Here is a 23845-nt window from a genome sequence, read left to right on the forward strand (position 1 = left end):
GAGAGAGAGATATGGAGAGAACGAGTTCAAAGAGGGGAAGATCAAGAAAATGAATTAGAGGAGGGGGTGGGAGGTTGGGGAGGGGGGAGTCGGGAGACACCAGAGTTCATTTCACTTACCTTCTCTCTGTGTTACTCCCCAGAAATGTCCTCATTCTATCACTTCTCAATAAGCCAAAGAGGAATGGATTGAAACAAAGAGAAGGATACGAGACTCCAAAGGACGATGGGAAGACCTGGTATCCCAGAAGAGAGAGATAAACAACACTTTAGCGGCATATTCTCCCTCTGTGCAGCACAGTCTGCCCCAGCTGGCATAAGAGATCAAAATCATTAGAGCCTGGCATTTCAAAGAGGGCTATCTCATAAACAATTGATCTTCACATTGTGGGACTTTTGTAAACAATGCTTTGGTCCCCGGGCCCCCAGACAAAACATTAAAAGAAGAAAAGAGAGAATCCCCGTGCCATCTGCACTGTTTCTGATCTCTCTCTCTCTCTTTCTACATTTTCTCCATCCTCTTGTGACGAGTCCATATAACAACATCAGTAAAACCTTCCCAGGAAACGAAGACTGACATCAGATCCGAGTTGATTTAAAACAGGAAGGGATCTGACCTGAACGTAACCTTGATGCAGCTGATTGAAATGGCATTCGGCAGTGACCCTTGCGGACATCCTTGTGGACCAGTTCAGTAGACATTCGGCAACAGCGACTGGCTCAATCTTCCTTCTCCTATTCTGCGATTGGCTTGTTCTACTGATGACTCCAAAGAGAGGCTGAAGACTCTGTTTCAGCCATGGAGAAAAGGGAGGACACCATCTTGGACTTCTTCAACAATGTGTGGCACTTTGCCACAGACAAGCATGACCAGGGGGTCTACAACACCGTGTGCCTGGTGGTCCTCCTGGCGTTACCTCTGGTCGTCCTTCTCACCTCCCTGGTGGTGTGCTGTCACTGTTGCTGCTGTCGCCATGCCACCTGCCGCTGCTGCAGAGAGGGTTGCGGCGGCAGAGCCAAATCGGACAAGAAGAAGAAGAACTCAACCCATGAAGACCTGTGGATCTCTGTGAAAACGGGACCTATGACTCCAGACAGAGTGGCCCTGACTATGGTGTAGGAGAGACTGCTGTAAGGAAGCACAGGGCTGTTTTGCTGTTTGAGGCGGGCGTGATTTTTACTGTTCGGTACATGCTGGGTACTGCTGTTTAATATGCTCAAGTGAAAGACTGAGGTTCCTGACATGAGGTTCTGAGAAGGATCTAAGTGTCAAAGAGTGTCTGTGTGTGTGTGTGTGTGTGTGTGTGTGTGTGTGTGTGTGTGTGTGTGTGTGTGTGTGTGTGTGTGTGTGTGTGTGTGTGTGTGTGCGTGTGTGCGTGTGTGTCTGTGTGGGTGGGTGTGTGTGTGTGTGTGTGTGTGTGTGTGTGTGTGTGTGTGGGTGTCCATGAGGAGGTATACCCACATATGTGTCCTGGCCAGAACTTTGTCTATACAGGCCCTGTTCTCCTCCTCTGGACTTCAATAACCTTCACACAGATCTCAGAGAGTAAAACGTTTTGACTCTCATCATTAGCCAGGTACAGTTCAGTTTGGGGTTCTCAGACCTAAACCCTTAACTCAACCGTGGGTTGTTTCAAAGTGACTCCTGCCTTGATTTGGTTACAAACTTTGTTTCATGTGTCAGAATCTAGCCTGTCCAAGTGGTTGTCTTCTAAGAAAAGAGAACTTCCAACTGTTGGAGATGCAGGGTAGAGTCAAGGCATAGTGAAACGCATCAGCTTACATAAACAGCAGCTATTTATTTCCACCAATCATGTTCCCAGCTTTCAGGCATCATATTTTTCACCATTCTCGTAGTTTCCGTGACATTTGGCTAAAGTGTGGGAAAATGTATTTTCCCTCTGCAAAAGTTTTACTTTTTAGATCCTAATAGTGAAGAGGAAGGGATTTGCTGTTGGTTTGAACAGACAAGCTGTCATAGCAGATACTTTCACATTCTGTCTCGGCCCAGCTTTGATCAAACCCAATTATGCATGAGAATGTATGTTTTAGTTCCCTTTGTTGCCACCCCACGAAATGCTGAGGTGATCATTTTTTCCAGTCAATAGGACTGCATGCATTATTTATCTTGTCACATTCAATGGAGAAAACAGGGACAAATAATAAAGTATTTTTCTAGCTTTGTTGAGTTTTTGGTTTTGTACAATGAATGACATGATTTGCTGCACAAAGAATGGACAACGATGTTTCAGAAATGGATTAATTCGCCTGCAGGGAGGTCTGTGTCACAAGGGTGTAAACTATTTAGCATCTATGTCAAGGCTCATTATCAAGCCCTTGTGTATGTGACCCAGTAAGGTATGACAGAACAATGCTAGTACAAGGCAATAGGCATTTCTCGTTATTATGTAGTTGCATTAGGAAATCACACACACACGCACTCACAAACACACACTTGTGTTCAATATTGTGCTTGTTAATGAGAATGTAACTGCAATGTAATCCCTAGGATCCAGTTACGATACCACTCCACTCTGTTCCACTCTGTTCTGCTCTACTGTACTGCAGTTCTACTCTGCTCCCTCAATTCCCACTCCCACTCAACCCTGCTCTGACTCTGCTTTATGTACATCCAGACACACACACACACACACACCCACCCACACACACACACACACACACACACACACACACACACACACACACACACACAGGGGTAAAGTACAGCGTAGACAGACGTGCAGTGGAAATACTCCACCTTCAACAAAAGTCCCTTGTTAGAACGCAACCAGGCCTGCTCATGGAAAGAAAGAAAAAAACGTCATACATCATCAACTTCTTTTTTTGTTTTTGCCAATATTCAAATCCAACTACTTGCCATCTGTCTGCCAGGCTTTTTAATACACAATGCTGCTGTTGCCAAGTTTGTCTCATGAAAGGAGCCACAGTGTAGGGTGTACAGAGGGGCCATACCTTGGTGTGGTAGGCTGTGTTTGTTTTATCTGCACCCACGGTAAGTCAGGGAGTCAGGTGGCTGAGTGGTTAGGACATCGGGCTAGTAAGCTGAAGGTTGCCAGTTCGATTCCTAGCTGTGCAAAATTGATGTGTGTCCTTGGGCAAGGCACTTCACCCTTCTTGCCTCGGGGGAATGTCCCTGTTTTTACTGTAAGTTGCTCTGGAGAAGAGTGTCTGCTAAATGTAAATGTTTGTCAATTAATTGAGCCTGAGCAGCAAAGACTACATCAAATACTCTTTATTGCCTGCAGACATAAACGACCTACACTTCTCAGTGTCTCAAAGGCGTGTTGCTCTCTGGGCCCAAAATGTCGTAGTGAAAAGGTCAAGCGGGGTACATTTCCCTATGTTACAACCAGAATGTGTCTGGTGGATGCTTCCTTTTTACGTACGCAGAAAAGGCATTTTCACAACCCTAATATTCAGTTTGACACTTGATCTTGTCTCTGAACATTTCACCACACAGTGTACACAGTGCAAGTTGCATGACACATGTTTTTTCCAAGTGTAAGAGGGCACATAATGGGATCGGTTTGGGTTAAGAGCAATGTTACAATCCACTTACCGGTTGAAATCCCAACTGACCCCATTCCAGTTTCAATTGTGTATTAAGTTGTACTGCTAAATAGTAACAAAGTGAGGATGTAGCAGAATAGCAATTCCTTACAATGTTGTTTCTATAGGCCTTGCTTTCTAGTGATCAGAGATGGGAAGTAACAAAGTACAAATACTTAGCTACTGTACTTAAGTAGATTTTTCTACTTCATTATTTATTTTTGTAGTCAGTACTTCAACTTTTACTAGAGTCTTTATAAATGTGAGTATCTCTACTTGGGTGAAAGATATATGTACTTTTTCCATTTCTGTTGGTTATATGGTTGTTCATGAAACTTTAATTTAAAGTGCTGTGTTGTGGAAAACGAGAGATAGAATCATGCGTTAAAACATAACTCAGGCATTATCAGCAGTCAGCTGAAAAGGTGAACAATGAGAAAGTTGTCCTGTATATACCAGTATTCAATAATAATACAAATCTTGTTCAGGACAGCAGTCTTTTTACTAGGACTTAGTTTACAATTCCAACCATTCCATTTTTGCTCAACTTGCTTTTGAGAAGTCCCTTGTCCTTTGAAACTCTAACAAGAACCAATTTTGGTTCTGTAATTTGCAATCAGTGTGGTTGAAATTGCCTGGTGTATCAATTGCTTCTGTGAGATATTTTTTTTAAACCCAACTAGAGTATTCTACTCAAGGGGGGCAATCCTGTCATACTCCATGCTGCTTCTCTTTTGCCGAGCTATGAATATATTGTGTTCTTATTCACACCATCTCAGGCACGCAAATAACTTATCAGTGGAGATCTGTCAGACTAGTGGGATTCAGGGTGTTGCATTGCAAAATGAAAAAATGCATTCAGGAACAAACCATGCCCTCACATGAATCATTTCACACTCCCCTCCCCTCCCCTCCCCCCCCCCCCCCCCCCCCCCCCCCCCCCCTTCGTCATCCTCTCTAACTGTTGCGACAATCCCTCAGAGGGTGTGGCTTCACATGGGTTGGAGAGGTCCTTGCCATACGATCGTTTCAGCATGGGAAGAAGGACCTCTGTTCTCATTTGTCAGCATGCAGTCAACAATGTGCTGATAGGGCAAAAGAGAGAGTGTCCCATGAGAAAGGGATTAGTTGGTAAACTAACCCCAAAGGTAACTGTGTCACATGGTTCAGTAAGAATAGCAGAAGCAAAACTGTTAAACTGTTCGTTAACCGCAGTGTTCCACGACTGCACATCTTGAAACAGCGATAAACCAAAACCAACAAACCAAAGTCATGTCCATCGACTTTATTTTGATCTGAATCTGTGGCATGAATATAATACAACTATAATAATCGTTTGAAAATACAATACAAGCAGAGGACATAAAAATGTATAGATGAATTTATTTTTACATTTCCTAAGTATGTCATCTGAAAATGGATATCTAAATTAAAATAAGCTGTGGAAAGAGTTTCTATCTGCCTAGCCTACCAGCACCTGGTGCTGTTTTGAGTGTAGAGATAGTCATGCGCTGTGGAACCAGCCTGCAAAACATAATAATATAGGACAGAAGTGATTTACAAACTAATCATACACACATGTAAGGCAAACATACAGACAACTTCCAAATAACACACATTCAACCCCTTAAGGTGTGGAAATTCCTTTGCCTGTGATATAGACTATATAGTGAAAGTTTCCCTTCACTTGCTCCATATATGTAATAAACAATTATAATACAACATATCCTATTCAAAGTGTTTTGGGGTTTATGTAATAGGGTATGTTCTACTGTGTAAGTTTCTAACAGGATTTCACTTCATCCAGGTTTGAAAAATGAGGTTTACACAAGGATCTGGATTCAATTATGAATATAATAGAAATGAAAATCTATCTATTTGAATGCTTGAAAGTTAATTAATATTCAAGAAATGAAATGACTCACAGTACTCAATGAGGTTTGTCATTTCATTCACTAACTTCAATCGTCACACACTTCAATCCTCACACACATTAGGTCAAACAAATGTCTAATATAAACTAGAATTATCGTTAACTTTGACTTCCATTGACCAGTAAGGGTCTATCCATCAGTGGGTCTAGTGGTGGTACTGGGTCGACATCGTTTGGTTTCTTTACCCTGGGTCACCCTGCTTTTCTCTCTGGGTGGGAGCGACCCTGTCTACCTGGAGGCTCCAGCAGGTCTAATCTTCATCTCAGTGAAGTCCAGAGACTGGAGGTGGCCCTTCCACGGCTCCCAGTTCACCCCCTGAAAGAAAGAGTTTGGGGAGATGGAGAGAGACAAAAAGATTTAGTAGGTAAATCTCATAGGAATACAGTGGTATTGGACTTTCTACTTTCCATCTACAGAATGTCTGCCATTTTTACTTGGATATAGTTTAGTACACTGGCGTGCAATGATTCTGTATAGACGTTGATTGAATAAAACCAACAAGACGATATCAATCATTTCAGGAATGTCATAAGTAGAGGCAGGTTTTAATTTAATATAAGAGACAGTATTTCCTCTCAAAATATATATTTCCTTGCAGAAACAAGTTAAATTGAGTCAAGTCTGTATATGTGTGTTGGAGGTTGAAACTGTTGAAAATGTTTTAATCTTAATGGGAAGTGATGGATCTGGGGCATGCTGGTTCTTTCCTCGTGAAATGAAAGTTTCTAAAAGTTGACATGCTACTGCTGAGAGCATCTCATCACAGCACTACTGCCATCTACTGGACATCCCTCACACCACATCCTAACCAGACTACTGCTGCAGTTACGGCACATAGAACATGTAGAAATGTAGCCTAGAAAATGTTCTGGAACCAGTCAATGTTTTAAAAAACGACTGAGTCCAGTCAAAATCCATCCTACAGTACATTTCCATAACTTGTTTCTAAAAGGAGACTTGTCAGACTTGTCATATTCGAGGTGCAATGGGGTTTTCTCACATTGCTGTGGGTGTTGTCGCCCATTCTGCCATTGAGGTTGGCAAGGTGGCAGTTCTTGTACCACCAGGCTCCGTGGTGGGCAAGTGCACAGTTGCTAAGGGCGATGTCATTGTCCGAGTCCACTGTGGAGAAGGGCCGACCCTGGTGGTAGTTCATAGCATCGCCTAGGAGACAAAGTAAATAATGACCACACCTAATAATGAAGAGGGGAGGGAAGGCAGAGAGAACCAGAAAATGATGGAGGATGGATTATTAGTGAGATAGAGAGAGACATGGAGAAAGAGAAACAGTGAAATAAAATTGAGACAGACAGAGAAAGAGAGAGTGACAAAGAGAGAGAAATACAAGGAGAGACATAAAGAAGGAGAAGGCCAGAAAAATGAAGGCTGATGTAAAGGCTCTCATGCTCCGTTTCATTCCCACCTGCTGTTCCACTATATTTGCCGATGGTCAGTTTGAACTTCTGCCTGGCCGTAGCAATCTTGAAGTTGTCGTAGACGGCATAGGCCCTCTCTGAGCCCAGCCCCAGGTCCACCCTCAGCTCATACTGTGTGGGCGTATTGGTCAACTGATAGATCTTTTCCAGACCTGCAGGAAATGTTTGCGTTTCCATCATCCAGAGAGGGGGAGAGAGAGAGAGGATACTACAATGAAACAATCATCCAGTCATTACATATATATAGACCCTACGTTATCCCCCGTGCAATCCACATATCGATCCCCAGCACTGACCCAGCCAGAACTCATCCGTCATGTTTCCGAAGCCTGGCACGTACTGTCTCCAGCCCCTCTTAAAGTCCAACTTCCCAGAATGACGTCTCTGCAACACCTGGACAGGGTCCACACATCACAGCCTGTGAGTTTGCATGTCTCATACCTCTGTTCCAGTCAGTGGTGAATGCAGAGTGATGATGGTCAGTCATCAACACCTGATGGAAGTCTTCTCATTAGCATTGTACCCAATAAAGAAGATTCATTCAAATGCATAGAGAGAAGGTGTCTTTATCTGAGACATTTCTCACAGTCTCTGCCTGTACTTTAAATGACGTCTTCAATCCATGAAGTAGATAATTATGAACCATTATCCAATCACCATTAACGTGTTCTCATCAGTTCGGCAAAGTACCTCCACTCCAATCAAGTCGTTTCACAGTAAGTGGTGTCCCCTTACCACCCAGCCTCCTCCATCAGTATCCATGTCACAGAAGACCTCCATGGCTTTGGACTGGTCGCTGTTGACGTAGATGGTGTAGATGCCACTCTGCAGGTTCCCGTTCTTCATGAGCTGGGTGCAGTCCATGGGGAAGGGGTACATGAGGCCCACTGGGAACGAGGAACAAACAACACAGGAGTCAGACATCCAGTGGTCATCTGGTCAAAGAACAACCAATGACGTGACACCTGTTTTAAACAGATATATCCTGAATCAAGAGATGATGAGTCCAGTCAAGTTTCCATAAAATGTTAAAAAGAACCAACATGTTATGTGTGGAGAATTCAAACAAATTCAGGTAAGGTAAAAGAAAGAAGGCTAATCCAATTGGAATGACAAGTAGCGAATCACGACAGAGAGAACGTTGCCGGTGTGGGAGGATGATGATGGATGGCGCAATGTACCTGTTTTGAAGACGGTCTCCACCACTCGGCTGCGCTTGGCTCCTCTGTATGCGATCAGGGTGACGATGTAGCTCTTGCTCATTTTCAGGTCTGCCAGGGCGAAGCTTCTCTCGCTGGCCTTCAAACGCCTCTCCACAGTCTGACGGCAGGACACAGATCAAACACATATCACTGTCTGTACCCAGGCATCAGGAGATACACAACTGTTTACACTGACACTCAATCCTACTCCACGTACTGGCACACACACACAGAAACAAACAAACACACACACACAATAATTTTAAACTTATAGACTCATACATTTTACACTGCTGTAGATGGATGAAGCATATTGTTACCCACACAATATGGTGCTAAATGACTAAAATGACTAAATGTTACCACTAGGGGTCAGAGTGTTTTTTTCCAGTTGCCCACTAATGTCTTCTTCTAAATGGCACACAGCACAGTACCTCCAGGGTGCTGTCCTCAGACCGGTAGGTGAGGATGTAGCCCTCTGTGTCCGCCAGGGGGGCCAGCCAGGTCAGGGTGGCAGCATTCAGCTGGACCCCCTCAGCCTTCAGATTCTTGGGAGCATCAATCTCTACGGACGGAGAGAGAGAACGAAAAGATCCAATACAGCGATGTCAGTCAGAGGTTTCGCCGTTGCCTTTCATACACAGCATGTTACCACCAAAGAAGAAGAAGTTCGATGTCATTGTTTACTGATCAATGACACACATGTGGAAATCAACCTGTAAAGTCATAACTCCTTTTTTTCCGTTCCTCCCAGATGAATCAGCTCACACCCACAGCTTCCTGTTCTAACTCAGCCTCTATGTTTATCGTTTTCCGGTCCTGTTAGAGAGCTGACCAGACCGGGTCCCTTAAAGGTGGATCGACAAGTGTCCGTCACCTGTTCACCTTCTAATACGGAACCCAAAAGATTTTGATTTGAAGATGGGTTTTTTTAGTTTAGTTTTTTTGCGTTACGGAGTAGTGACCTGTCTCTGCTTGTGTGGAGGTCTTCCTGCTGGAGCGGGAGCCCTTGACGGCCCACAGGAAGACCGTGTAGAGGGCTCCAGGCCTGAGGCCGGTCAGCCTGTAGGAGGTGCTGTCTGCCCCCACTGGGATCTCGCCACTGGAGCCCTCAGCAGAGCTGTAGCTCAGCATGTAGCTGTCGATGTCGGCCTGGACTCTGTCCCACGACACGCTGGCTGTGTCCTCCGTCACCTCCCTGGTCAAGAGGTTAGTAGGAGCATCCAGGTCTGAGGGTTGGACAAGGACAGGTGAAGGGATGTATAGGAAACGTAAAGAGACATAGATAGATCAATAGATAGGCAGAAAGAGAGAGAGAGACATATAGACCCAGATAGAGCAAGACGGAGAGAGAGTGAGTGAGAGAATGACAGAAAAGAGAGGGAGGAAAAAAAAACGAGAGAGAGTGAGGGGGAGAGAGAGATACATCATGCAACACTGCAGAGTGAAACATGTAAGATTCAACTGTGGTCAATGTAAGTGTTCCATATAGTGTAAAGAAAATGTAAATTCACACCAAGATTTCACTTTCATTGTCTTTGAAACCCACTCCTACAGAGGAGGAGTCCTTGACTTAGAGATCCACCTACCCAGCAGCGCTCACAGACCACCCCTCCAATCTCTTCCTCTCCTCCATGTTTCTCTCCATCTCTCTCTATCTCTACCTCTCCTCCATGTTTCTCTCCATCTCTCTCTCTCCCTTTCTCCTTTTCTTCCTCTTTCTCTCCCTCCCTCCCTCCCTCCCTCCATCTCCTCCCTCCCTCCCTCCCCCCCCTCTCTCCCTCTCTCTCTCTCTCTCTCTCTCTCTCTCTCTCTCTCTCTCTCTCTCTCTCTCTCTATCTCTCTCTCTCTCTCTCTGTCCTCTCCCCCCCTCTACCTCAGAGGCTTCCTGTCCATGTGGAATCCCAGCATTTGACTTATGAGACAGGTTAGTGTAACTAACGTCTGTTTCACTCGTTTCCCCACTCAAGCACGCCGCTGCGGTCCTCCCGGCGACAGGCTGCCAATAAACACACGGGCTATCGCGGTCCCGCATCAGCAACCCCACGAACGCAGGCCTCACACACGCGCACATCTTCCCCCACCTTTAACCACACCCACACACCTCATCCATCAATTTCCACAGTCTGAGTGGAGCAGACAATTCTCATTGGGAGCCTCAGGGGGGGGGGGGGGGGGGGGGGGGGGGGGGTGCTGGCGAGGAGTTTGCTGTCCTGCAGGCAGCCGCTCCAGTGGTGATATCTATTGCACCAGGATAGCCAGTAGCAGATTTACTATTCGCTACTTTGGGTTTCCTGGCCATGTCTCGCAACTGGTATTGCACTTGAGCCATCTGTTTAAATGAATCTAACCTCAACCTAAGGATGTTCCTCTGCTCCCCCTCTCCATCTCTCATCCACACAGGCTTGTGTGTATACTGTTACACATCAGCTTTGTTTTTGCGGCCTGGTTCGCTGTAGAGTCCAAGTGTCGCGCAGGATGTCCTCTTGGTCTGTGGGTGGGTATTTGGGTTTATACTGGACAACTGGGTTGGAAACAGTGACAGCGTCCAGGTTCGTGATCTCTGCCCACACAGGAAACACAAATTGTTTACCTTTTTTTCCTAGTTGGCTGAAAAGCCCTGGACTGTCCTGAGGGCCCACTCAGCATGCTGGATCTGATTAAAGGCTCAGTGTGTTGTTGAATAGAGGGACTAGAAACACACAACAGGGCTATTAACTAAATAGAATGAAAAAAGTCAGCATGGGCTTGAATACAAGATTAGTCTTTTGTTGTCACAACAACACCTGCACCTATGGGCAATGTTTAACCATACTTAACTCCTTTCAAAGAGGTGTCCACACCTATTAAGTTCAAATACCTCTCAGGCTTAACGACAGCTTTACTCTTGTCATTGATGCTAAGTGAACAATGGAGGAGATCTAAAAGCTCAGGGCTCTTTACCGGCTTTATATTGACTTTAAATCACAGATTCTTTCACCGTCAAGAATGTTCCCTGGTAGGAATAATCTTACCCATCCACCCTTATAAGAAGCGAAGACCAGAGAGATGGGAAGCTCGAGACACAAATTCCCCTCCTACTTCCTGCTTACTCATCTCAAGCCTCGCAGATCAAAGGAGGCTAAGAGATTCCTCTGGGGAACACTTTGAGGGGGATGTGAAACCAAAAACAGCGGGAGAAGCGAGTCGGCTCCCCTCAGCCACAAGGGGAACAGTTTACCTGTCTCTGCTTGTGTGGAGCTCTTCCTGCTGGAGCGGGAGCCCTTGACGGCCCACAGGAAGACCGTGTAGAGGGCTCCAGGCCTGAGGCCGGTCAGCCTGTAGGAGGTGCTGTCTGCCCCCACTGGGATCTCGCCACTGGAGCTCTCAGCAGAGCTGTAGCTCAGCATGTAGCTGTCGATGTCGGCCTGGACTCTGTCCCACGACACGCTGGCTGTGTCCTCCGTCACCTCTCTGGTGACCAGGTTGGGGGGGGCATCCATATCTGTTTGGTAGGAGAGGGACAAGAAGATGGGGAAGAGGAGGAAGAAATACTTAGTAAGTTTCAAAGAGACTCTAAAAGCCTTAATGGGAAGTGAGGAAAGAATCAAGTCTACAATGACTGCTCCAGTAAAACTTTATCTACTGTTCTCTGAAACCTCAGGTAGCAACACAGGAAGTGATTTCTTTGGAGGCACTAAAATCCTTTTGTGAACATAAATATACAGTAAGTTACAGAAGCCCCATTGGAGCCCTTGTTCCCCACTTGATCTTTAACTAGTCCAACCGACACCACAAAGCAAGTCAATCAAACAGTGAGTGTCTGGACTCGATGGTCCAAGCTTTCCTCCTCTGAGGAGAAGAATCCAGAAGGGGCCAGCAGGGGCTAGCAGGGCAAAGGAGAAAAAACCCAGGCTCAATGCATACATGGGGAAGTCAGGGGGCTTTAAATATCGGAGAAAGACATGTGGGGTTTACACAAAGCCTGGGTGTCAGTGTTGCAGAGTTGGGATGCATGGGGGTAGGTGGTCTATAGGGGTCATGGGTCAAGCTAAATATCTGGAGAAAGCGAGTGAGAGTGGGAGAAAAACAAGAGAGATCTAGAGAGAGAGGGAGAAAGGAAGAAGGATGCAGGAAGGCACAGTGAGAGAGGGGGATGGATGGAGAGAAATCGAGAGGAAGTGAGAAGACATGCAAAAGTAATCATCATTTAGGGCTATTCCTTCGTGACTCTGCCAAGGTCAGAGCTGTGTCAGTGAACTCCCCGCATCATGAAAACTGATTAATGACTCGTACAGCAAAGGGTGGTGGGACCCTCATATCCTTTAACTGCTCTTGCTGTCTGGCTCTCTGCTCTCTCTCTCTCTCTCTCTCTCTCTCTCTCTCTCTCTCTCCTCTCTCTCTCCTCCTCTCTCTCTCTCTCTCCCTTCTCTTTCTACATCCTCCCTATTGCTACTCTGGATGCATTATTTGATAAGATAAATCATTTGCAAGTCACATGAAGGGACTGCTGTGGAAACATTTGCTTTTTTATGTTTTGGACATTTCCAGACATGCCTTAGATTGATTGACTGACTTCCTGTCAGTTGTCCTAGCACCTTCTATCACTTGTCTGTTGTGTCTCTCAGAACCCAACAGCTGTATGTTTGCACCAGCAGGAATGAAGGCAGTCACTATGGCCCAGATGTTTTGCTTACCTAGTGCTTGAACATATTAACACTGGGTGAAGAGGCTGTGTTTTCTGTGGAGGAAACTGTTAAAGACAAGCAGTCTGGCGCAGAGGCATGGTGTAGTAGCCTGTGACAGATGGATTTAGCTCAAGGTTCAGCCCTGCTAGCAGAGTGTGGAGACTACGCAACACCAGTTGTGGCTTTTCCATGTGGAAAACAACTTATCCATCAGAGCTTTACTTGCAAAGTGCTGAGAAGGCAGCTATACCAACAGACAGGCCGACCCCTTGCATGTTAGCTTTGTGTTAAATGTCTAATGACAGTAGACAGTTGGTTAAAGGAGCCTGAGGAGACGAGAAATGTCAAAGGAAAGGGCCTTGCGTGCGTGGTGTGTTGTGTTTGTGTGTGTGTGTGTATACGTGTACATGTGTGAGAGCACCTCACCTCCAGTGTATGCACACGCCTACCTGTCTGTGTACTTGTATGTGTGGTAGTAGACGATGAGGTACATGAGTTTACCCCACTAGCATTAGCAGCTCGTAACTCTTTATGTGAAGGGCCAGAGGACAGATGAGTAATTTCAGCACCTGGAGTCCTCTACAAGACAGATGAGGGCACAGGACTGGTTCAGACTCCTCCTTCGCACGCTGCCAACAGGGCGACCAGCCTGAGCTCCACAACGCCTACGAGTCCAGGGACCATATCACAAAAAAGGCTCAAGCATTTTTCCTTTGGTCCAGCCAGCTGCTGTTGGTTATGGACCAAGCTTTATTGAATTAGAATTGGAGGCAGCAGTATCAGTAGGACCTCTGGGGTGTTTATGAGCCTTGCAATCCCTTGGCAGGTTGCTGTGAAACGAGCGATTCCATCGATTCCATCTCAAAGCGTTCATTCATCATGCATCAGTCGTTGTGTCCTGCTGTCCTTGGCGAAGTTGAAACCTGACATGTGTCAGACCCTCACAAACACAGACTCACTGTCCAACACACATCAGAGACACAGAGAGAGAGAGAGAGAGAGACATATAGACCCATATAGAGCAAGATGAAAAGAGAGGAAGAGAGAGAGGAAAGCCTTTTATAAAACCCCTTAACGCAGTCAAAAGGGAATGAACTCTTTCTAAAGTAAAATCCTTAGCTGTACGTGAGGCTTAAAAGTTATTTTCCAGTCTTGCCTAGAGCCGACTGGTTGGCAAGGTGAGATGGGGGGAGAAGAGGGGAGGAGAAGCGTGTCATTTAGAAGTTGCTAGAGAAGAGAACCGGGCTGTCTAAATGAAGCCTCATTCGCAATCTGTCGGAGGAGAAATCTCACCAGCGCGGCTCAGTTTTATACCCACACCATACCCACATTTCACACGCCCTCACTAACACAAACGCACACAATGGCTGGTGTCTTTATATCTGCTCACATGGTTTTCCGTCTTATTCTTCTCTATTGGTGTGACCATTTCATCCAGAACACACCATACAGAAATAAGACGTGCCCTGAGAAGCTGTTATTTTGAACCAGCACCATGGCTAGCTAGACAGCAAGGGATTTCTCCCCCAAATCCCCTGTAAGCCTTTCGTGCAGCACCTTTCATGTAACCATGGCTTCAGGCCTAAGGATAACCAGAACAAACCTCAAAGATATAAAGAGTGACAAGAGTTCAACAAAGGAAGTGAGCAAGTAACTGGCAGAAGGACAACCACTTCATGGCAGACAGACATATCCAGACGGGTGTGTGGCACGGAATAAAATCGAGTGGGCAGGAAAGACAGCCGTGAATGGGAAGATCTTCAATGAATTCATCCTCACGTTAAAGAAATGTTTCTCAATCATACACGATGGCCGTTGAGAATTATAAAGAAAAATTGCCACCCGAAAAACGTAATCAAGAGTAAGGGCTTCTTACAGTGTGTTATATACAGTGGCTCAAATCCAAGCATCAGAGGTGAAACAGGAAGGGTTTGGCTTTACTCACCAGTTACTCCAGTCACGCTGGAGGCTGGGCCCTCGGAGGGGCCTTTGACGGCCTTGACTGTGATCAGGTATTCGGTTCCAGGCTGCAGACCTGGAACACACAGTTCAGAACACACTATCATAGCCAGTTAGGCTGCTTGCACTGGAGTGACCAGTGATAGCCAGGGTGAACTGTGGGTAAAGTGGGTTTTAGTTGACCGACCTATGATGGTGTGTTTGGTCCGAGCCTCCTGGCTCTTCATGACGTTCTGCTCCTTCTCCTGTCCGTCTTGGTCGGAGTGGGTCAGCCTGAAGTGGTCCAGATCGGCCGCAGGGTTCTTCCAATCCACCTCGATAGAGTCTTCAGTCTGGCCCAGCACCCGGATACCATCCACCCCAGACACCTCTGGAAGGAGGGTGGGAGGACGGCAGGCAGGCAGGGATGGGTGGATGGATCGATGGTTAGGTGGGAGGGTGATGTATGAATGAAATGTTATTGAGATAACTTAAGAATTGAATAAAGGAATGAAAGTCACAAATGATCACAGATTTGTAAAATAAAATAAATCCATTAAAATGTTTGCCTCGTTTTTGTCTTCAAAACCCAGTCAGCTACTCGTGTTTGGCATTCCTCGCCATGAGGCTCGTTTCAGAGCCTTTTATCACAGACATTACAGGACAGATGAAACCCATTTCCGAGGAAAACAAAAGGGCGTTACAGTATGAACTGTGTTCTTTCTCAGGGTAAAACTGTTCAGACTTTCAGGGATTTTGCGTTTGAAGTTAAAGGATCTGATGTGACCAGAGAATGTCCCGCTGTGAGCACGTCATGCCCACATGATGGGATGGTTTCTGGTGCCACGAGAGGAATGCCAGACTCAGAGGAGGCTTTCCATGGCTAACCACACTCACAGGCCCACAGCTCTGCCTTCCTGCCATGTCTGTTCTGTCTGTCTGTCAGCCTTTCTTTCTCTCTTTCTCACTCCCTCTTTGCCCACGTCCATTCTCATTAACATGTCTGTGAACTCATTTGCTTCGAATTAGACACACTGATGTCATTATCTTAGCTCGACCAGCATTTCATTAAAAACACTTCAAGCCCAGGCATCGTACCTCAGGTTGCTCATTGGTCACATATGTGATGACGAATAATGAAATGGGCTTTGCAAACCATGATCAGATGGCGTGGCCTCACCTGTGGTGGCCTGTATCCTGTCCGCTTCACTCTGGATCTCCTTGATGACGGCGTAAACGTCTACAATGTAGGTAACCCCTGGCGACAGGCCAGTGATCAGGTAGGAGGTCTCCGTGTTTGCCACCTGAACCGTCACCATGGCACCTTCTTGGCCCTCTGGGTGATGGGTCAACACATAGTGCTCTGCTCCCCTCACGGCCTCCCACTCCACCAGCAGGGACACGTCTGTCACCCGCACCAGGCGCAGCCCCTTAGGACCCAGAACTGGAAGCAACACAGAGGACGAAACAAGGTTTTGTAACAGATGTTGAAAAAGTCTCTTTTTGGAGGATATATTCATTGTATTTTTTACAAAAACCTGAGCTGGATCGAGAGTAGATATTACTTTTCTGTGGTTACAGTATGATATCTGGCCAGAAAGCTTCACTCATGACTTTGGGAAATATAGGAATCAGATACAATAGTGGTGGTGGTTTTGGGGGGGGTTTTCAATAACACAACGTGAGTCTGGAAGACAGCAAGTCAGCAGTGTTGGATCTGAGAGTTTCCACTTGTGAGCTGTACCTGCGGGTACACAGAATTACATCGACTAGAGTCGATGGTCGTTTAATTTGAGGAATTAAATCTTTTGAGAAAACGTTAACTGAACATTGGGTAAACGTAAAATGGGCGCTAAAGAGCACATTTCAGCAGGAAGGAATGCACAGCAGGTTTGGACATTGTTCCACTGTGGTGAAGGCAGGAAGCTCAATGTTTTTCTTCAATTCAGCGGGAGCTTTTCCATCCAGTAGCAGTTAATATGGCTGCTCCTGTCTCTCTAGCGCTCTCTCTCTCTTTCTCTCTCTCTCTCTCTCTCTCTCTCTCTCTCTCTCTCTCTCTCTCTCTCTCTCTCTCTCTCTCTCTCTCTCTCTCTCTCTCTCTCTCTCTCTCTCTCTCTCTCTCTCTCTCTCTCTCTCTCCCTAGCACTGACACATTAACATCCCTTCCCTTTAATAACATCTCAGAAAGACTGAGGGGACGAATAAATCAACATCTAAAAGCTGGAAAATGCTGAAAACTGTGGAAATTTGTGTCCACACTGATTGATAACAATGGAAGCATATTTTGAAGAAGAAAATTACTACCATAATATACATTTTTTTGGACGCCATAAAGAGAGTGGGACAAACATGTTGGAGCCAAAGACATTTACATTTAGCAGACACTCTTAACCAGAGCAAGTACAAGGACATTCCCCCCAAGGCAAGTAGGGTGAAGCCTTTCCCAAGGACACAACATCATTTGGCACGGCCAGAATCTAACCGGCAACCTTCTGAGTAATAGTCACATTCCCTAACCACTCAGCCATCTGACTCTATGATATAGCAGAACAGTGTTGGAAGCATTGTCAGAGTACACAAAAACAAGTTATCAATCAGTGGGCTGAGATTTGCTCTGAGTTGGAAAAGGAGAAGGGTAAGCTAGAGCACATGCATGATTCACTTGTCATAAACAGGGTGACTCAGAAGATTAAACGTTTGTGATTTTTTACTGTACTTGTGAGCATTTCTCTGACTCAACGGCCATTTCATGAGTTGGGGTTTCCTGAACAAAACAGGGGACCCTCTCTTTAGTGACTCTCACGCCATCTTGTTTTCTCTGTATCATCTACCATGGTAAAGAAACTCCCAATCTCCAAACCAGAGGCCCTAAATGGAAACAAGACCAAATCCACTGCATCTGCAGAGCATTCAACGGGTGTCTTTGAAGATTTCACTTTAATCCCATGACTCCTTTGGTGAAGAAGACTACAATAACACCTCACAAAATATTCCTTAATAACATTAAACTAACGTTCACAAGTTTCTGATATTTATCCTTATCCCAACAACTGTTTTTAATTTTTTTTGCGTTTTAAACCTCACACAAATTTAAAACAGGCCTTCACCCAACTGCCACCACTTGCGCAATGTCAATATCCATCCCCTACCTCTTTGATAAACTGCAAGGACACATACGCATAAGAACGTTGTATCTGATGATATTTTCAGCTTTTGATCTAGCTGGTTCCTACGCAGGAACTGAACTTTCCTCCCCTCTGTCTTCCTGAGAGGCTTGTGTTATTGTTGGACTCCCGCGTTCCTACAGTAGATATGTATCTCGCCTTCATTCCACAGCAGCTAAACAGCTAGATCCCCCGAGGCAGGTAGCATTGATGGCTGACGTGCCACTGTGCCCCAGACCACGAGCTCAAAGCAGACTGAGTCAGCCTTATACACAGTCAAAACCATTAAGTGGAATGATTGACAGCTGAAGAGAATAGCTCTGAGGCTGCTGCAATTATTGTCACTGTTGGGCGTGTGGGAGGCGTCGGTGAAGTGAGTTTAGCTGTCAAGCGGCTTGTTTTTCTGCTTCTGTGCGTATCGGACTAACGTCTCTGGTGCTTAAAGTCAAGAGCAAAACCGTTTGTGTGGAGAACGCTTTTTAACCCTATGGGCAATGAAATAACGCTCTGGAGATTCTCCGAATTCCACTTTTGCGGATCACTATGTCCTAGCTCTGAGACAGGACTCGAAGCAACTTGTCATTCCATATGATGTTGTTTTGTATGCCTTGTGTATGCACACCAAAAAGGACCAAGCAGAAGAAGAATCATATGAAAAACATTTCACAATAACTTTTTCCCCGATGCTCACCTTGAGAGCAGTCGTCCCCAAAGAAGCCCTCATCGCAGACACACTGTCCATCCACACACCGTCCGTTTCCGACACAGTCGTTGGGGCAGCGCTGGACGCTGCAGTCGTCGCCGGTGAAGTGGCTGAAACACACGCACTTCCCATCCACACAGTGGCCCTTGTCGTTGCAGTTGTCCGGACACAGCAGCTGGCTGCAGTCGTGGCCCGTGTAGCCGGCGTGGCACACGCACTTCCCGTCCACGCAGCGACCGTTGTCGTTGCACTCGTCCGGACAGGAGGAGACGGAGCAGTCGGGCCCCTCCCAGCCGGGGTCACACTGACAGCCGCACGTGTCGTGCTGGTACGTCCCATGACCGCTGCAGCTTGTGTCCACACCTGGGGAAGGTCAGGGGAAGGGTGGTAGATGGTGAGAGGGATGTCATGAGTGAGTGAGTGAGTGAGCGAACAAGTGAGTGAGTGACCCCGGCTTTCCCCTTCTCACAGCATCACCGACAGGCCCTACCTGTAGCTCCGGCCTTGCCACAGCAGCCCTGGGAGCACTGGGTCTTCAGGAAGCCCACCTCCTCCTCCAGCCCATTAACCCTGTACAGCAAGGACTTGAAGCTCTCCGACTCCTCGCAGTCACATTTGGGCGTCTGCAGGCGTATGTTGTGCCTGAACACAATGTCGTTCTCCCCCTCGCTGGTGGAGCCCTCCAGGGCCCCGGCTGCCTGGTCCTGGGAAGGGAGGGCCTCTACAGCAGGCCTGCAGTCGGAGCGCTGTGGAAGGTCGATCTTGTAGATGTGGCTGAAGGTCACTCCCTTCTCTACTGCTGGGGTAGGGGCGTCCTCTGCTGAGGTGTGGGGCACGGTGCACATGAGACCCAACAGGAACAGGGCCCTGAGCAGCCAATGGGGTCTAATTGGCATGGCTGGATGGCAGGGGAAAGTAGGAATATTCGTTCAAAGGCTGTGCGGTAACACTTTCGATAAACAGATCATTCTTAGAATTGTAACTTCGGTATACATAGTTGCTTTCAAGACAGAAAAAGGCTTAGCTGGTTAGACCATGAATTGCAACACTGGATGTGGTGTGAAACAGATTGACATTTTACTTATTTTAACTTAATTTTCAATGACATCATTAAATATATTAACATTACATATCCCCAACTGAGAGATTCCCACACGACACTTACATTGTTTCCATGATAGGGCTCATAAATATTAATTAGGGTAGTCTGTGTTTTAACAGCGGAATGGTTTAAGCATGTCTCCGCTTCCACAGCAGAAACCCAGGAGTCATCACTTTCACTGAGACCAACTCATTCCAAACCATTAATTGTCTTCAGCCAACCACGAGGCCTTCCAGGGGCTATTTCCAAAAGATGATGTCATCATGTGTAATAACAGTGATGCCCAATAACCTTCCTACATCCCTCGAAAGAGAAATTACATGCTATCAAAATAATTAACCATATATATAACTCTGAGAAGCCTGCCTCAGACACGGTTTGGTTCAAACCTCAGTGGTTAATAGAAGCTGACCTGTACGCCAGTGTGTATCAGACTGAAACTTTGGCTTTTGCCATACAGCTGTTTAGACATTGGTTGTGTGGCAACCTTATGGTTGAAGTTTGAACTTGTGTGGTCTGTGGAAAATCTAATTTAAGGGCCGGCATGCCCTGTTGTAAAATCAAAGTCTGTGATCCCTGAAAACAGGGAATAGCTCTCTGCCACCATACATGCTTGAATGTATTGCTTGGGTTACCTTTAAAGGAATTGAGATTGTTCCGTAGAATATGCCGTACAACGCAAAATTGCTAATGGTTTTTTTTACAATCCAGAGTTTTTTTTCAAATGGCCACAGTTGCACAAGATTTTAACTGTTGGTTTAGGAGGCTGTTTGGTCAAGCATGCTTATTTAACACAGCTTTGAACTTTAAAGGACAAATTTGTCAGTTGAACAAACACAAAATGAAAACATTGCACGATGAGCATCAAAGAGGAGGAAAGCAGACGGAGAATCTAAAATATTCTGAGGGAAACATCAGCATCCCACTGGACAAAGACACGGAACTTGCCAGAACATTAAAATGTCAACAAGTGCATTCAAAATGTGCAAATCCCAAACACACCATTATGCCATTAATTGACCTGAAAGAACCACCAAAGACCCTCAGCGCACCTCGAGTTGCTACACGGCTTGTTTGAATGGATAGAACGGATACAGCCAAAACACACAGTCACTTTCCCGACTCAAATTAATACATTTCATGACAACCCATATAAGGCACAGAGTAGGACTTTTAAAATGATACATACGTTTACAAATACCTGACCAGAGCAGACAGAGACCTTGACATTACGTCTTGGCATAAAGGCCCTTTGACTCTGACATAAATGGCAGTGGCACATCAGATCCAGAGCAACAACCAGAGAGAGTCAATGACAGCCTTCCAATAACCCACATTACAGTGCTGCAGCATGCAGGTCCAGTGGAATGGAACCAAGCAGTAGTAGAGCATGGATCCCTAACGAGCCTGTTTATAGCTCACTGTCAGGATTTTATTTGACGTCTGCCGTGCTTAACTTCTTTTCTGTGTCTCTTGGAGGAGATTTCAAAGTAGGCTTCCAGCTGGAAAGAACAGGCAGCTCCAGTGTCCTGATACAGGTAGCCCTGGTTTAGAGGCCAAAGATGACAAATCATCCTTGGATATCATCTTGGTCTAATGAGAAACATTTGGGAATAAAGCAGCAGGTTGGCTATGTATGTGGAGATAAAAACGGTCTGAATGAGTCCACTGGAGTCAATGGTGGATTTGGTTCACTGAAGCCCAGAGTGAGTAACAGATGATCTGTTAACATCTTCAGATCTTCATGAAGTTCTGAAGTTTCGATGCCAATGTGCCAATGTGAGCAGGGAGTTCCCAGCATATGGTTCACTGGTGCTTTTCAATAGGCTATAGTTCCATCCCCTGTTGGTATTGGTTCAACCAGTAATGAGCTATAAACAGGGAAGGACGACAGAAGTATATATCTAATCTGGAGCAAATTTTGGAATGGGCTTGTCACACAGTACAGAGCTTTCCCTCTTTTACAGTGACACTTTCAAGACTGTGAATGCAATCAACCTGGTCTCTGGCCTCATTTTCCCTCCAAAATTATTTACCGGTGGAAGGAAGAGAAAAGATGGAGGGAATCAAGTATAGAGGCAAGGGAAGGAAAGCAAGGTCAGACTGTGTGCAAATGCCCCCATCCTCTCCAGAGACCCATTAAACAACAGACAAAAGGCAGTCTGTTCTTTCAGGTTTGAAGACCAATTGCACTAGACCCAACCAACAAACCTGGGATATGAAGTGTCGTGTCGCTCTGGAAACCTGACAAGAGGGGGGAGGGGGGGGGGGAGCTTTGTACCACGGGCTGAGATCTCACTCTCATGACTTTAAATGTGGTCGCAAACTTGCAACGTTGGTTGAATATCCCTCTCCCTCTTACGCAATATGAGAAGAAGAAGCTGAAAGCAATTATGCACGTCTGAGCACAAACGCTGAGGGCTTCCTCATAGGATGGGTAACCCTACCATCCTAACATCAGGATCCTTGATAAGAATCACACAGTCTTATAGACACTTCATTCCCTTCCCCTGTGTTACACATACATTCTCATAACACATGCGTGTATATTGCTCCAGGCAAGGCCTCTACATCTGGTGTGGATTTTGTTGCGCTTCATTGACTTTTGTGTCAGAACAGTAGCTGTACAGTTTGAGAAACAATAACAGGTACTGTGCATGACTTGTATGAATCCAAAATGTATAACTGTAGGGGTGATTGCACTCTTTTTAAGGGAGGACATGCTCAGCAGGAGTTGAAACCACAACTTCTAAACACCATGCACAACCTACTGGACGCCAAGGCATTATCTGTCTCATCAGTCAATTGTGACACCTCAGAACAGAATGCCTTTAGTCCACTAATAGTTTTCAATCCCCTTGATTGACAGTGATGACTTGGCCCCATGCATACTTGGCTGTGCATCAGGTCACTTTGGCACCTAACACTGCCCCGTGGCCGGATCTGAGTTTGTTATAAATGTGTGTGAAGTGAGAGAATACCGGTACAGGGCACAGGCAGCAGGAGAAATACAGTCTTGGGGTTAAAGTAAATAAACGAGGAGACAAGACTGGTGGTATGAATGTCTAACTATATCAACAATCCATGTCGTTTTCCTTAATCTCAGATGTCTATTTTAGATGTCTGTCTATTTAAGGTGTCCTTGCGTTGATATTGACATCTTGTATATATCATGCACTGTTAAATATGTTGACATTAATATAGTGTCTGAATATGAAACATTAATAAAATAACTGATACACATAGATATTTATGATAATGTAATATGCTCTGAAAGACGATAAAATGTATTATGAAGATGGTATATTCACATATAATTAACCTCTCCTCAAGTGATTGTTTTAACAATAAGACAAAAATAACTATATAAACATCTCAGCTAGTCTTACCGGTTGCAGCTCGCTGTGGTGCTCTCTCCTGTGAAGATCTGGAAATATGCCCCTCTCTTCTTTTCTGACACCTGATGACAAGCTGAAGGCAGGGGTCTCCTCTGGTCCAGGGGCCCCGAGAGAACCAACCAATTCCTTTTACCGCACCTATAGCTCTCTGTCTACCTCTCTCTCTCTCCCTCTCTCTCTCTCTCTCTCTCTCTCTCTCTCTCTCTCTCTCTCTCTCTCTCTCTCTCTCTCTCTCTCTCTCTCCCTTTCCCTCTCTCTCTCTGTCTCTCCCTCTCCCTCTCTCCCTCTCTCTCTCTCTCTCTCTCTCTCTCTCTCTCTCTCTCTCCCTCTCTCTCTCTCTCTCTCTCTCTCTCTCCCTCTCTCCCTCTCTCTCTCTCTCTCTCTCTCTCCCTCTCTCTCTCTCTCTCTCTCTCTCTCTCTCTCTTTCCAGAAGCAAATCCCTTAGTCAAAAGGCCTACGGACGGTGGGCAGGTTGGGAGTGTCTCCTTTCCTTCTCCAAAATGGAATATTAGCGGAGAGAGATAATGAGAGACATTCTCTCTTCATGGACTGGAGTTAATCACATTATTCAGCATCAACATGTCCCTCTCCACCACTCCTTTCTCTCAGGTCTGTCCCACCCCTTCTTCCTAGTTCCCAGTCCAAACACTGGTCCAGCTTTATGAACGTTTTTGGGGGGGATGTGTTTCCTCTTACAGTAGCAGAGTTAGGAGGGTATTAATCACTTTACCA

General features: G+C 45.8%; 2 protein-coding genes across 3 annotated transcripts; one reads left to right on the plus strand and one right to left on the minus strand.

Moving 5' to 3' along the window:
• Positions 1 to 75: 75 nt before the first annotated feature.
• Positions 76 to 2182, plus strand: LOC124462722 (uncharacterized protein KIAA0040). The gene has a single exon (XM_047014325.1). The coding sequence runs from the start codon at positions 799 to 801 to the stop codon at positions 1117 to 1119; it is 321 nt and encodes a 106-aa protein (XP_046870281.1). The 5' UTR covers positions 76 to 798; the 3' UTR covers positions 1120 to 2182.
• Positions 2183 to 4839: 2657 nt separating this feature from the next.
• tnn (tenascin N) lies at positions 4840 to 23313 on the minus strand. Of its 2 annotated transcripts, XM_047014332.1 has the most exons (15): positions 23105 to 23313; positions 19104 to 19511; positions 18602 to 18976; positions 15927 to 16190; positions 14955 to 15137; positions 14754 to 14843; positions 11362 to 11625; positions 9107 to 9370; positions 8576 to 8706; positions 8121 to 8259; positions 7675 to 7826; positions 7236 to 7332; positions 6927 to 7091; positions 6504 to 6667; positions 4840 to 5818 (listed from the first exon to the last, which is right to left on the minus strand). In XM_047014332.1, exons 2-15 carry the CDS (start codon positions 19507 to 19509, stop codon positions 5732 to 5734), a joined length of 2781 nt encoding a protein of 926 aa, XP_046870288.1. In that variant the 5' UTR covers positions 19510 to 19511; positions 23105 to 23313; the 3' UTR covers positions 4840 to 5731. The 2 variants fall into 2 exon arrangements, with proteins under 2 accessions (XP_046870288.1, XP_046870289.1); XM_047014333.1 differs by lacking the exon at positions 9107 to 9370.
• Between the last annotated feature and the right edge of the window lie 532 nt (positions 23314 to 23845).

This window comes from Hypomesus transpacificus, unplaced genomic scaffold (genome assembly GCF_021917145.1).
Source record: "Hypomesus transpacificus isolate Combined female unplaced genomic scaffold, fHypTra1 scaffold_236, whole genome shotgun sequence".
Lineage (NCBI taxonomy): Eukaryota > Metazoa > Chordata > Actinopteri > Osmeriformes > Osmeridae > Hypomesus > Hypomesus transpacificus.

What these genes read in the sequence shown, in the direction of transcription:
- tnn (XM_047014332.1), bottom strand. Translation starts at nt 19,509, where the DNA reads ATGCCAATTAGACCCCATTGGCTGCTCAGGGCCCTGTTCCTGTTGGGT. An exon ending in GACCAAACACACCATCATAG is followed by an intron (nt 14,844 to 14,954) that starts GTCGGTCAACTA and finishes TGTGTGTTCCAG; the next exon opens with GTCTGCAGCCTGGAACCGAA. An exon ending in CAGCGTGACTGGAGTAACTG is followed by an intron (nt 11,626 to 14,753) that starts GTGAGTAAAGCC and finishes CCTACCAAACAG; the next exon opens with ATATGGATGCCCCCCCCAAC.
- LOC124462722 (XM_047014325.1), top strand. Translation starts at nt 799, where the DNA reads ATGGAGAAAAGGGAGGACACCATCTTGGACTTCTTCAACAATGTGTGG.